Source organism: Mus musculus, chromosome 3 (genome assembly GCF_000001635.26).
Source record: "Mus musculus strain C57BL/6J chromosome 3, GRCm38.p6 C57BL/6J".
Classification (NCBI taxonomy): Eukaryota; Metazoa; Chordata; class Mammalia; order Rodentia; family Muridae; genus Mus; species Mus musculus.
Genome location: NC_000069.6, coordinates 92923815 through 92937138, shown reverse-complemented (window position 1 = coordinate 92937138; position 13324 = coordinate 92923815). Strand labels below are relative to the sequence as shown.

At 40.4% G+C, this 13324-nt stretch overlaps 2 protein-coding genes across 2 annotated transcripts; one reads left to right on the top strand and one right to left on the bottom strand.

The window, feature by feature from the left end:
* Positions 1-3042: 3042 nt before the first annotated feature.
* Lce3b (late cornified envelope 3B) lies at positions 3043-4160 on the bottom strand. The gene is made up of 2 exons (NM_025501.3): positions 4117-4160; positions 3043-3559 (listed from the first exon to the last, which is right to left on the bottom strand). The coding sequence occupies exon 2, from the start codon at positions 3537-3539 to the stop codon at positions 3243-3245; it is 297 nt and encodes a 98-aa protein (NP_079777.1). The 5' UTR covers positions 3540-3559; positions 4117-4160; the 3' UTR covers positions 3043-3242.
* A 6748-nt stretch (positions 4161-10908) lies between these two features.
* Positions 10909-11852, top strand: Lce3a (late cornified envelope 3A). Its single transcript, NM_001039594.1, has 2 exons — positions 10909-10935; positions 11331-11852. Exon 2 carries the CDS (start codon positions 11348-11350, stop codon positions 11642-11644), a length of 297 nt encoding a protein of 98 aa, NP_001034683.1. The 5' UTR covers positions 10909-10935; positions 11331-11347; the 3' UTR covers positions 11645-11852.
* Positions 11853-13324: the final 1472 nt, after the last annotated feature.

The window sequence follows — 13324 nt, the reverse complement described above, 5'->3', positions numbered from 1 at the left end:
AGCCCTCCACTCCCCTTTTCTGTGAACATTCAGGGGATTCCTAACTATATAAACCCAGTGCTTTCTGGACTCAGGTATCGACTGCCAGCATTCACGCTGTCAGTGCTGGGCATGTGATCTGAGTTCAAGCTTGAAACAATAAAAGACTCTTTTGCAAGTTGCAGTGGACTTCACAATTCTTGAATTCATCTGGGTTTTCTGTGGACTCAGGGCAAAACAATGGCTAATTTAAAAAAATGTGATCTTATGGGTTTTAGCAAGACAAAGGGAGCAGAATGACATGAAAATTCATGAAACATTCCACATTTAAAAAGAAATCAACCTGATATTCCAGACAAGTTAACTGTGATAGACATTTAACTCATGAGGTGATAAACGCATAATCACCAACATGTATGGTACAGTCCTGGTTGTATAACTTGCTGTGTAACAGGACAGACCGTCAGGTAAATAAGTCACTGCATCAAGTGACAAGCTCACAGATGAACACCTGAGGAGTAATCAGGTTTAGGTAAGAGTTCACAGGTATAAGTTTTTTTTTTGTTGCCTCATGTGTTGGGATGTTGTCATTTAATGTCACTTGGGAGTGCCTGAGATGGGGTCAGTAGCCTGTCAGAGATGACAGTGTTGGGAATGCAGAAGGAAGAGTGGGATGAGAAACTCCACCCTACCAAAGAGGGGGAGGGTAGCCTGTTCTCAGGCACTGAGAGTAATGCATGAAACCCAGAGGAGAGAGGTCCCTAGAGAGCATACAGTGCACATAGCACTCATATCTGAGAGCAAAATTTTATGTATAGTAATAGCAGACTACTATTCTCAGTAAAAACCCTGATTCAGGAGCCCAGTATTCCTGGCTTTGTATCCTGATCTGTATGGATGATGACTGTCTGAAGGTATGGGTGTTCCGGGAGAGACAAGGCTACTGTGTGGTGAAAGCACAACTTAGTTCAGATGTCAGATCACTATCCAAACAACATCTCCTCAATGAATTGTGATTCTGCCACTTTGCATATCTCTAAGCTTCAGCCCTAGGTCATAGAAGGTGCTAACTCATTTGGATTGGTATACAGAGAAGGGATTATCTGATCAATAGCAAACAAATGTGACAGTGATTTGTGTACACATGACAGAGCTATTGACATGATATATTCACACCATGCAAGGTGCATTTAAATTAGGGTTGTTAAATCTTCCTCTTAACACTAGAGAGACATTTCCTTCTGATTCTTAACCAGAATCATGGAACATGAGTCAGAGCCATTAATCCATACAGTGGTTTTCAGTTTCCACTTTCTGGTGGTTCTGGGTGTTCACTTGTTCTGGGTTCTTGGTTCTTGGTCTACACAGCAAGGCAATATATACATTGTTGCCGCTCCCAGCTCAACTTATTCTTAACTGCTTGTGGTCATATTTTATCAATGATGTGACAGCATTCTGGCACAAGATGAAGGGAAACCTAACAGTTTTTCCAGTAGTGAGTCATGAGAATCTTGTTGTCATAGATTTAATCATGGCAGCTGAGGGTCCCACTTTAGGGAGTTGGCTTGTTCTAGAGAGTGGGTCCCAAAAGTACCTGGGCAGGGTATCTCATGCCATTCTTGAGGAATTATTTTTTTCATTACATTAAAAGATTTTTTAAAAATCCCTGAGTCCTTGGATCTTAGAATGGAAATAATCAGATATTTTCCAGCCTTGGTTTTTAAATTAGAAAAACCTCTATATTTTCCTGGGTTTGGTGGACTGCTCTTTCACAGTAATAATTTTTGGAGTCTGGCAGGTGGATGGGACAAGTGAAGGAACCAACATTCTAGGTTTCAAATGTGAAAGCCAGATTATTAAATGGGGAGCTTGAGTCATATATTAGGATATTAGTTATCAATATAAAATTTTAAAGATAAGAAAAATTAATTTGATAGAGGCTAAATAAAAGATCATTATTTCTGCAGAGCTCCTGAAAAAATCTCAAGGAAGAGTCAAGTGCCAAGTGGCCAAGAGCAGGGATTTATAAGCTGTGCATTCTGGGTCCTGGGTCAAAGCAGTTTATCCACTGTCAGATGTGTGGCCTTTCAGAGAAATGACCTTACAGGTTACTTATAGAGCTGAGTGTCTGTCTCTGAGGAGTTCCTCACATAAGAAGCTCTAGGGAACTATTGATCAGACAGTTAAATAAATCCGTAATCTGACCAGCATTTCTCTGTTCCTCTCCTCCCTTTTTCTAACTGCTTGCTATTCACACCTGTTACTGTCTCACTTTCTAAATCATCAGCTCTGTGAGTTCTCTTGACTTACTCTGTTTTAACTTAATATCCTCACCTGACCTCTCTGGTACAGTTTTTTGTGTCTGTACTTCCTATACCTTCATTCTTTACTTCTTTCCTGATTTGTAAGTTTTCAGTCTTTGTGTTACTGGTGTCTTGGAATGGAGAGTCCTTGCTGTAGAGTCTAGCCTGTGACTTGCAGGATGCTTAGAGATATCCCTGGCTTCTACCCACAAAATGTGAACAACATCATAAGCACAAAATTATTTTCATTAATAATTTATATTAGCATACAAAGGTTTAAGTTTAATTATGTAAAAATCAACAAAATATTGTTCTCTTTCTTCCTCTCCCTGATACCTGCTCTTCTCCTCCCCCTCATCTCCCTACTTTCCTATCCACTTTCATGTTATTTCTCCTTTTGTTTCCCCCCTATCCTACCAAGTCTTGTTCTTATTTCATGATCTCAATCTAATTTAATAGTCTAAACCTGCCATACCCCTTTCTTTAAAAAACATACAAACAAACATTAAAAGTATCTTCACATTTGAGAGATGCAGATATTGTCTTTCTGAATCTGTTCATTCCATTTCCCCTGCTGCTTCAACCCAAGTGAATATTAACATGTCTGACAGAATTCTAAACTTTTCCTGTGTAGAGCTATGGTTTCCTCCCACCCCGGCCCCTCTGGATTATGGAGTGCTGGAATTGAGAGTTAGAGGGGAGGAGCGCATACCTGCCACCTGTGGAGGGACAGGGAACAATGACAGTGACACACCAGTGTGGTGGGGATAGAATCTTTATTCTAGTCAGAACCAAGGATGGGCACATGCATTCCACAGGAAGGGTGGGAACAAGGGCTGTGAACATCAGACAATCAGAGAAGGGTGTCCAGGATCAGACAAAACAAGACTAGCTGGGCTTTTCTTGACCCCTGGGATGTTGATTCCTCCAGACTGTCTTGTCTCCACATCATGCTCCAGGTCAGCAGCAGTCCCCAGAGCTGTGGCCACAGCCTGACCCCCCAGACTGCTGACCACTGCCACGGTCACAGGAACTGGAGCTCCTGCGCCTGCATCTGTGGGACCTGCGCCTGTGGTGGCTCAGGCAGCAGCCTCCCTCAGATCTGGGGAGACTGCAGCCCCCAGAGTTTGTAGCACAGCAGGAAGAGGCTGCAGGCAGACACTGTGCTGTGCTCTTCCTGGGGCACTTTGGGGAGCACTTTGGAGAGGGACACTTGGGAGGAGGTTGGCACTGCTTCTGGCTCTGCTGGCAGGACATCTTGGCAGGAGTCAGTTGACCTGTTTAAGGAAAGAAAACACGTGTTAGTAATCTACAGAGTAGTATCCTCATCTCTGGTATGTTCTTTCTACTGCTTCAAGAACTGGGGAAAGCTGATATGAATAGAATTCACTTCATAGTACCAGGTACCTCCCCTTCTATTGGCTACCCATGCACTAGAAGTACAGGCTGAGTCTGTCTGGTAATCTGTTTTTTTGTATCTTTGAAGAATACCAGGCAGGTGCATATGTTTGGGGGAAAAAAACCAATCTGGAGATTCGGTGTCATAGGGTACATGTGAATTCCTGAACGGGAAGGGCATGAGGTGTAGGATGTGGACGCAGAGCCTGTGACTTTTGTAGATTGTAGAATTCTTGTCAACCACCTTCATTCTGCCTGTTTAAATACTGACCTACTATAAACTCATTGTTTTTAAATTGAATGCTAGAAATTGTTTTTTTTTCTCCCCTATTGCACTTATGTCTGGATTTCTGTGGAAGAAATTTTTTCTCTCTACTACTGTGATCTTAATGCTCCCTTCCAACTTCTTCCAAGGCCCACCCCGCTGGATACTCACTAGATTCAAAGGAGACAGAAGTCCGTGTCTGAGGATGCTTTGGCAGAGGAGCCAAGGGCAGGAGTGCTTTTATCCTGTGCAGTTGCTGATGTCACATGGGTATACTTCTGCTTTCACAACCAGAGGAGGTGTTACCTAGACACATGCCCAGTGGGATTTTTTTCTGGTATATCCATAAAGTCCAACTGAAGATTGAACCAGGAACCAGGAACAAGGATTGTTCATATACATCCCAATGAGTCTCCAGGAAACTGCTCTTCCTTCCTTCTCCCTCCCTCCCTCCCTCCCTCTCTCCCTCCCTCCCTCCCTCCCTTCCTCCCTCCCTCTCTCCCTTCTACCTCCTTTTCTTTTTTCCTCTTTTATGTAGCATGCCTTGGAAAATAATTCTATCTTATTTTCTTTGGCATGATTGTTAATGAATTCTACACACACACACACACACACACACACACACACACACAAACCCACAAAATCCAAAGCTTAAATCATAAAATATTGTTTTCCACAAATTTCATGCTGCCCAAGGAACATGACCTTCAGTTGTAATTTGCTGCTGTCCCCTGAGCTCTATCAGTGGGGCACCTGGAAGTGATGGGGGAGTGTTAGGCCTTGTATGGTGACAATCCTTGAGTAACCTCATGGCTTCTAACAATGAAATGGACTTTCTGAACACAGAAAAACAGGTGCAGGTTATCAAATTTAAATAGAATAATAATTGCATTACACATATGAAGATGCCTCTGCTTGATATTTGTAAATTCATGTAAGCTGAAATCTTACATGATGTGATATTATACTTGAGTAAAATGTATTTTGGGCTATAGTTACCAACTTTAGTAATTCACATACAATTTAAATATTTTGATTGTTAAAATATCACATCATATATGTGTGTTTTCTTACAGAAAGAAATATTTATGGCTTAGAATTAGCCCATAAAAAGCAGGTGATGGGTGATATACACAGTTACTTATATCTTATAATTAATTATATTGTGAATAAAAATCATCATAGTAAAGATGTCTCATTATTTATGGCTATTAAAACTTATGTAATAATTTAAACATTAGGTTTGGTTCCTTTCATTCTAACATTAACTGATGCTAATGGGTTGTTTCCTTTCTGAGGCAAAAACTGTAGGAAGATGAGGAAAGCTGATGTGTATGGAATTCATTGAATCATACTTTTGCAACATTCAAATCTACTGAGAAAAAACAAAAATTTAGACTCAATTCAGTAGATTAAATGAACTTATTCGTACTCCTTCCAGGTGAATATCATCCTTATAGCCAAAGAATATGTCATGCTGAAAGAAGCTAAAGGGGGTGGGGGGCTGTCAAGGTGGACACCAAAGCTGTACATTACAATTGTCTCCAGAACACACAGCTGGGCAAGAAAATTGTTTTACTCCCTTCAGTTAGTTTCCTTTCCAGTTGTTTTTTAATAAAAAGACCACTTCATCCCAATCCCACAGTGATAAGAAAAATTTACAAAAGCAGAAAGCAAGTGGTTAAATGTGTCAAGCAGGACACCTTTATCCTATTCTTCTTCTTCTTCTCCTTCTTTTTCTTCTTCTTCTTTTTTTTTTGCCTTTACTATCTCTTAAAATTTTTTATTAGATATTTTCTTTATTTACATTTCAAATGTTATCCCCATTCCTAGTTTCCCCTCCAAAATTCCCATATTCCCTTCCCACCTCCCCCTCCTCCCCAACCCACCCACTCCCACTTCCTGGCCCTGGCATTTCCCTATACTGGGGCATAGAACCTTTACAGGACCAAGGGCCTCTCCTCCCATTGATTATTGACTAGGCCATCCTCTGCTAGAGCCATGAGTCCCACCATATGTTTTCTTTGATTGGTGGTTTAGTCCCAGGAAGCTCTGGGGAGTACTGGTTAGTTCATATTGTTGTTCCTCCTATGGGGATGCAAACCCTTTAGTTCTTTGGGTATTTTCTTTAGCTCCTTCATTGGAGCCTGTGCTCCATCCAATGGCTGTGAGCATCCATTTCTTTATTTGCCAGGCAATGGCAGACCTCTCAGGAGACAGCTTTATCAGGCTCCTGTCAGCAAGCTCTTGTTTGCATCCCCAATAGTGTCTGGGTTTGGATGGTCATTCCTTCAGTCTCTGCTCTGAACTTTGTATCTGTAATGCCTTCCATGGGTATTTTGTTCCCTCTTCTAAGAAGGACTGAAGTACTCATTTGGTCTTCCTTCTTGAGTTTCATGTGTTTTGCAAATTGTATCTTGGGTATTCTGTGCTTCTGCGCTAATATCAACAAATCAGTGAGTGCATATCATGTGTGTTCTTTTGTGATTGGGTTACCTCACTTAGGATGATATCCTCCAGATCTATCCATTTGTCTAAGAATTTAGTAAATTCATTGTTTTAACTCACCTGCAGGCTACTAGGATCTCACAGGCATTATAAGGCAAAGGTCAGCAGTCTTTAAAGGATACCTGGCGCCATATTAAGTTTCTTTAGCCATCACTGGGGAGTTACCAGGAAATTACTACACAGGTCTGAGCACTCTCGGGGAAGTGTCAGTAACTGAGGTAGAGGAGGCAGCAACCTAGTGTCACCAGGCTAGGACTGGCTGTCACATCCCCACCATGCCAGGAGCTTCTCACTTTGTTCTCTATCCAGATGTTCTCTCTGCAGAATGAAGTTCTTGGTCCCTGGTGCTTAAGTTTCAGTCTTAGCCTCACTGAAGTTTCAGAGCCATTTCTCTTGCTTTGTTGAGAGCCTGTAACTAGATAACAGATGGAAAGGGGATCAGATAAGTGATGAAATTATAGACAGTTTTCCATGAATACTCAGTGTTGCAGACACAGGAAGAGAAGAGTAGAAAATATGTTTCTGTTCTCAGCAGCTGTGCTGGGTAGAGCAAGCCTCAGACAATGCCCTATGTCGGTGCTTAGTGTTCCTTTTGGTTTTCCTGGGTACTCTGAATTTACAATGTATATCCTAATGTAGTTCTTCAGGATGGCTTTGAAATAGAGCAGTGGTTTCCAACCTTCCTAATGCTGTGGCTCTTTAATACAGGTCCTCGTGTTGTGGTGACGGCCAACCATAAAATCATTTTTGTTGTTACTTCCTAAGTGTAATTTGCTACTGTTATGAATCATAGTGTAAATATCGTGTTTCCCTATGGTCTTAGGTGACCTTTCTGAAAGGGTCAGTTGACCCTCAAAGGGGTTACAACCCTCAGGTTGAAAACCACTGGTTTAGGTAATTATATAGGGAGTAGAGGTCAGCCTAGTAGAGGTGATGTTAACAGTGCACTGGAGTATAGCACATCTTCTATGTGTCTTCACACAAACCGGATCCACTCCTTCTGAATGACCATCATTGGATTTTTCCTTTGAATTTCTTCTCACTTGGTCATTAACTCCCGTCCTCAATTATGTGTCAACCGTGTGCTTAGCACTTATGACATAACTGTAATAAGACCCAGATTGTTCTCACTGGTGTATTATAATTATTCAAAGGGAAATATACCAAGTGATAAACTGTAACTGTGGTGCACATAAAAGAGAAATTATAGGTTCTTGAGGTACTTAAGAAGATGTTTTAACCTCACTGGGAATTCAGGTCTCTGGATAGTTGAATAGCTTTTGACTTTTTTGTTCTATAGAACCAAGTACAAAGACTGACTTTGGTTTAAACACACTTAATCTTGAGTCATGAGGGAGCAACTGAAGAGCAGTATGTTAATGGTTGGTCAACTCAAGGTTTCTGGATGACTCATCAATGAGAAACTCCTTAATTCCTTTGAGCAAATTGGGCATTGAAGGCATGAACAGGGGCAGGAGAGGCTGAGCCTAGTGGGCTGTGTCACCAAAGCCGTCCATCTGGCTTCTATGACTATGTGACACATGTCTTTGTTGATTCCAAGCAATCATATGGAGTCTATTTGTGACTCCTTAAATTGTTGGTCATTCTTAGCTTCTTTGACTTAGTCAAATACAGTTACTATGATCTTATCTTCCATATTATGCTACAAATACATTATAAAAGATATTCATAATTTCTAAAAATACATAGTTTCTAAAAATTCAGACAGGGCTTTAGTTCTAGAGAAATGTGTGAAGTAGCAAGACTGGATCTCATATCAAAGAGCCACTAAAACATGGGATCATTTCTATAGAAATGGAGAAGTAATTTAACAATACCATTAGTAACCGATAATAAAATATTTCAGCAAATAAATAGCAAAAAAAGAGCATCTTCAATTTGAAAAAGGGAGTCAACAAAGCCTTATGACTACCATCATGCCTAGTAGTGAGAGAATGGACCTTTATTCCTAAGATGGAAAGCAGAACAGAGGTAGATATATGCTGCTTAGGATCCAATGTTAGACCTAGAATACAGTTCAAACAAAGACACAAAGGCAATTTACCAGAGGAAGGAGATGTCAACATGGATGAAGGAATATTTCACAAGATCCCATCTGTACATGAAGAGCTACAGGAAATCAAAGAATGTAGAGGGAAGGAAGACAAGATCTTTTCGTCTCTTTTTGTCTCTTCTCTTCTCTTCTCTTCTCTTCTCTTCTCTTCTCTTCTCTTCTCTTCTCTTCTCTTCTTCTTTTACTCCTCATGGGCTGTGATCCCAATTCTCAGTAGTCATCTCTAAACACATGCAAATCAAGGCAACTGAAGTTCAAGTCAGTAGGGTATGTGTGTGTATGTGTCTGTGTCTGTGTGTGGTGTGTTTAAGTGAGTGTATGTGTTGGGGGTGGGTATGTGAATATGTTAATACAAAAGGGTCATGAATTTGAGAGAAGCTCATCATGGAGGGACAAGAGAGAAGTTGAAAGGGGCTGTGGATAGGATCCAAATGTAACAAACACTGTTCATATGTATGAAATACTCAAAAAATATACTGAAACAATCGGAAATCAAAGCACATTTACTATTATATTATAAATGAAAAGCTATAATAATAAGATATTCTATATACATATGATAAATAATGTAATAAAATAAAAGAATAAAACTATATAATAAAAGATAATAGGTCAATGTGTAAACTATAAAATACAAACTTCTAAAATACAATGTAAGACAAGATATTGTGACAATGGTTATATAATTTTTATGATAATTTTTTATATATGACAAAAAAGATACAGCTCAAAAAGAAAATACTAAACTCCATCCAAAATTTAAACTTCTGAGGTAGTGGTACATGATTAAACATGCCTGTAGTGATTCATGACTAATTTTAGTACTTATGAGTCTATAACAGAAAGATGAGTTTGTGGCCACTTTTAGGTACAGTGAGATTGATAAAAAGAACAGTATAACAGAAACCAAAAAAAAATTTAAAAAAGAACCAAACCAGGACTAATGGATTTCTATAAAAATAAAATGCTTATACACAGCCCGAGAAACAATAAAGAGTCAAGACTATTAGGGTGAGAAATATTTGTGAATTATACATCTTATAAAGAGTAAATATCATAGTATATTAAGAATTCAAAGATCTCAATAGCAAAGAAAAAATCCTGATCTTAAAATCAGAGAATCAACCTGAGGAAATATTTCTTAAAAGGCATACAAATGGCTTGCAGATGTCTGAAAGATGGTTTATTATCCTTAATCATCAGAGAAGTACAAATTAAATCTACAATGAAACATTCCCTCACTCTTGTGAGATTGGTTATTCCTAAAATACAAGAAAGAACAAGTATTGCAAAAATTTTGAAGAAAAAAAAGAGGATATTAGTGTAAAGGGTCCCAGCCTTTGTAGAAGATAGTATAGAGGTTCTGAAAAGAATTTAAAACTAACTGCTGTGTGGTCATCAATGTCACTAGGTCTGTATATACCCAAAAGGAAAGGGGCATTCATACACTGAAAAGATATACACCCTCATATTTATTGTTGCACTTTTTGCGAGATCTATAATAAATAATCTGCCAAAATGTGTATTTGTGGATGAATGCATATAGAACATGTGACATATAATCAGGCTTTGGAAAATAACGACAAGTATTTGAGCCAACAGGAATGAATCTGGAAGAGGTCACATTAAGTGAAATAAGCTATCAACAAAAAGATCTATTTTCGCATGATAACAGTCATGATTGGATTTTAAAATAAATTGCACTTAAAGGAGCATGGTGTAAAATGAAGGTTGCCAGAGACTGAAGATGGGGTGACTAGACTGGGGAGATCTTTCTTCTTAATGATAAAAGTTGTGAGTCTTGCCATCTCTAAGTACCTTCTCTGAAACTGGTCTCAGGTATCTTTCTGTTGTCTTCTATACACTGTATCCCTATAAGGCACTGCCTTTTCTCTACTGTCACCCCCAGAGAACATCTGAAAGTCCTGTCCCATAATTTTTGATCTGCAGTACAATAGGGGCTTTCCCTTTAAAAGCTTGAGCCTTATGCTTGAGCTCTTCATAATACATCCATGATAAAACATTGCGATCCCATCAATGTATTCAATTTTTGAGCAATGGGCATCCTATATACATCTCCATGTTAATAATCTTAAGAGGTCAAAACAGGGTTAGAGCTTGTGAATGAATGGGGAAAGGTGGGTCAATGTCTGGGGAAGAACAAAAGGAAGTGATTTTGCAGTCATGAGTGCTTCCTGGTTCCACATTAAGGGATCTTTAGGCACGTGTACAGGAAAGCACTGGAAGCCAGTAACTGGGAAGTGTTTAGCTCTGCCACCTCCCCTAGTTGTGAAAACAGCAACATGCTTGGGTGATGATTCCCCAGCTCTACAGAGAATAAAAAGGCCCTTACTCTGGATTCCTCATCCACAGCCTGCTCAGAAAGTCTCCTATCACCTTCCCATCTGGTAAGCGCATGTCTGGGGCCATTCATCATCTGGGACTGTGTGGGACAGCATGCCTGCCATATCTGATCTCTTCTAGACCCTAGGAAGAGGCCCAGAATAGGCCATGGTGGGGGGGATAATAGCGAGGGAGGAAGGAGTGTTTGGCTTACAGTCAGGGATCTAGGAGTCCTATAAGTCACATTGTTCTGAGTGCATTTATTAGAGATGCTCGTGGATCTACCTTATAGTCTTGAAAATGTTTTATTTGGATAGACATGTGCCTTCGTGGTCCTATTTATTTCATAGAGATCTTGGCTTAGGAAGCAGATAGGTCAGGGAAAGCATGTGTTTGACAGACTGTCAGTAGACACTCACCAGAAGCTTCTCCCTATAATGTTTCTATCCTACTCTTCTAGGTCCAGTTCCTGCCGAGATGTCCTGCCAGCAGAGTCAGAAGCAGTGCCAGCCTCCTCCCAAGTGCCCTTCCCCAAAGTGCTCCCCAAAGTGCCCCCCAAAGAGCACAACACAGTGTCTGCCTGCAGCCTCTTCGTGCTGTGCTACAAGCTCTGGGGGCTGCAGTGTCCCCAGCTCTGAGGGAGGCTGCTGTCTGAGCCACCACAGGCGCAGGTCCCACAGATGCAGGCGCAGGAGCTCCAGTTCCTGTGACCGTGGCAGTGGTCAGCAGTCTGGGGGTTCAGGCTGTGGCCACAGCTCTGGGGGCTGCTGCTAACTTGCATCCTGAGTTTGAGACAAAAGGGTTTGGAGTACTGAGCAGTAGTGCCATGTTGGCTTGTTCTTTCTTCAGATATCAGAATCTGTCTTGGGCTCTGTGTTCTTGAGCTCTTCTAATGGATTTCCCAAAAGCCTGGTTGCTTCTCCTTCTCATGGTTCCATCACCTGTGTCCAACCATGTAGATGAATAAAATTCTTTCTCAATATCACCAGTGTATTACTTGTTCCTTGACGTATTCCACATAGGGATGCTCAGTGTTTTGGGTTTGTTTTTGTTTGTTTGTTTGTTTTGTTTTTTGTTTTTTTTCCCTTTCTCAGCTTTTGAAGGCCCAAGGTACCCAAAACTTGAGATTATTTTAGCTTGGGAATGAAGAAATAACGCCTTAGATTCTTCTTCTTACAAAGGACTTCTGTGGGAACTTCCAGGATAGAATTGTGCATGAAAGGGGGCAGAAACGTTATGAGGTTTTTGAAGAGCCTCTTGGAAAAGGGCTGAGTTTTCTTGTGTATTTGAGGGTTAGTGCTATTTGATACCAAAACTCCTAGTCTCTGTGTATGATGGAAGAAAGGATGCAGATGTGTAGAAAGGTCTATAGGGAGGAGATTAAGCCAAGCCACACATAATAGACCCCAGAGGGTGAACTGAGCAATTGGAAAGTGAGTAAACTGAAGAAATTGGAGTTGAGGGATTTTTTTTCTGAAAGCAAATGAAGAATTGTGTGTGTTGAAAAACACTGAGAAAAAGAGGATATGGAAAGTATCTCAGTGGCTGCAGATTGTAGGCTTTGAATTCTCTTACAAAATGAAGAGGTAAAATGGTGTGGGACTTGCAAAGGGAAATCCCTTTTGGGGTCACCAACTTTGACTTTGGAGTGGAGCAGGGCTTATTTCTACTGTGAACTATGGTGGTCATTTTCCATGTCAGCTGTGTGTGTGGCTTCATCTTGATGGTTTGGGTTTCTCAATATTACAGAAGAACATATGCCCTATCGTTCTTAAACTAACTTCAGAATGATGTCCTACCTTGCCAATAGTCACAGCTTAAGTTGAATGTATTTGGAGGCTGAGCATGGAGAATCTAGACTAAGAACAAAAATCTGTGTAAAATGATGGGAATTTAATGGAATAAAATATCTCAAATACCTTTGCTTTTTCATTTACTCTCAAAGTCAACTGGGCACCTGCTCTGCATTAATATTCTTGGATACATACCTTCTTATTAAAGAGAAAGAAACATATCAAGAGGAAGTTTGAATGTGAGTCCATGCTACCTCTGGTCCATATCTCAAATCCTTCAACTGACTAGGACAGAGTGCTCTGAGAAAATAACCATGGACATGGGATTCCTTTTGAGTAGGAAGAAGGATCTGTAGGATAGGCTTTATGATCTTCATGATGCTCTTGGGAATAACTCTACAGAGTCTGAATTAAGTTGCATCACAGATGAAAGGGAGAGAATGGACGAGCACTTTATGAGAACATCCAGTTTCACATTTAGATAAACTGCATACCCAGAATTGTAAACACTGGTGAATCTGTGCTAGTTAACCTTGAGCTCAGAGAACCATGGGCATTTCAGGGTGGATAATCTAAGCCTCATCAGTTAAGTTCCAGCAGCACATACCTGGGGGAGGTGAGTTGAGCAGGTTGAATCACAGCTCTGAAGACTTAATAGCCA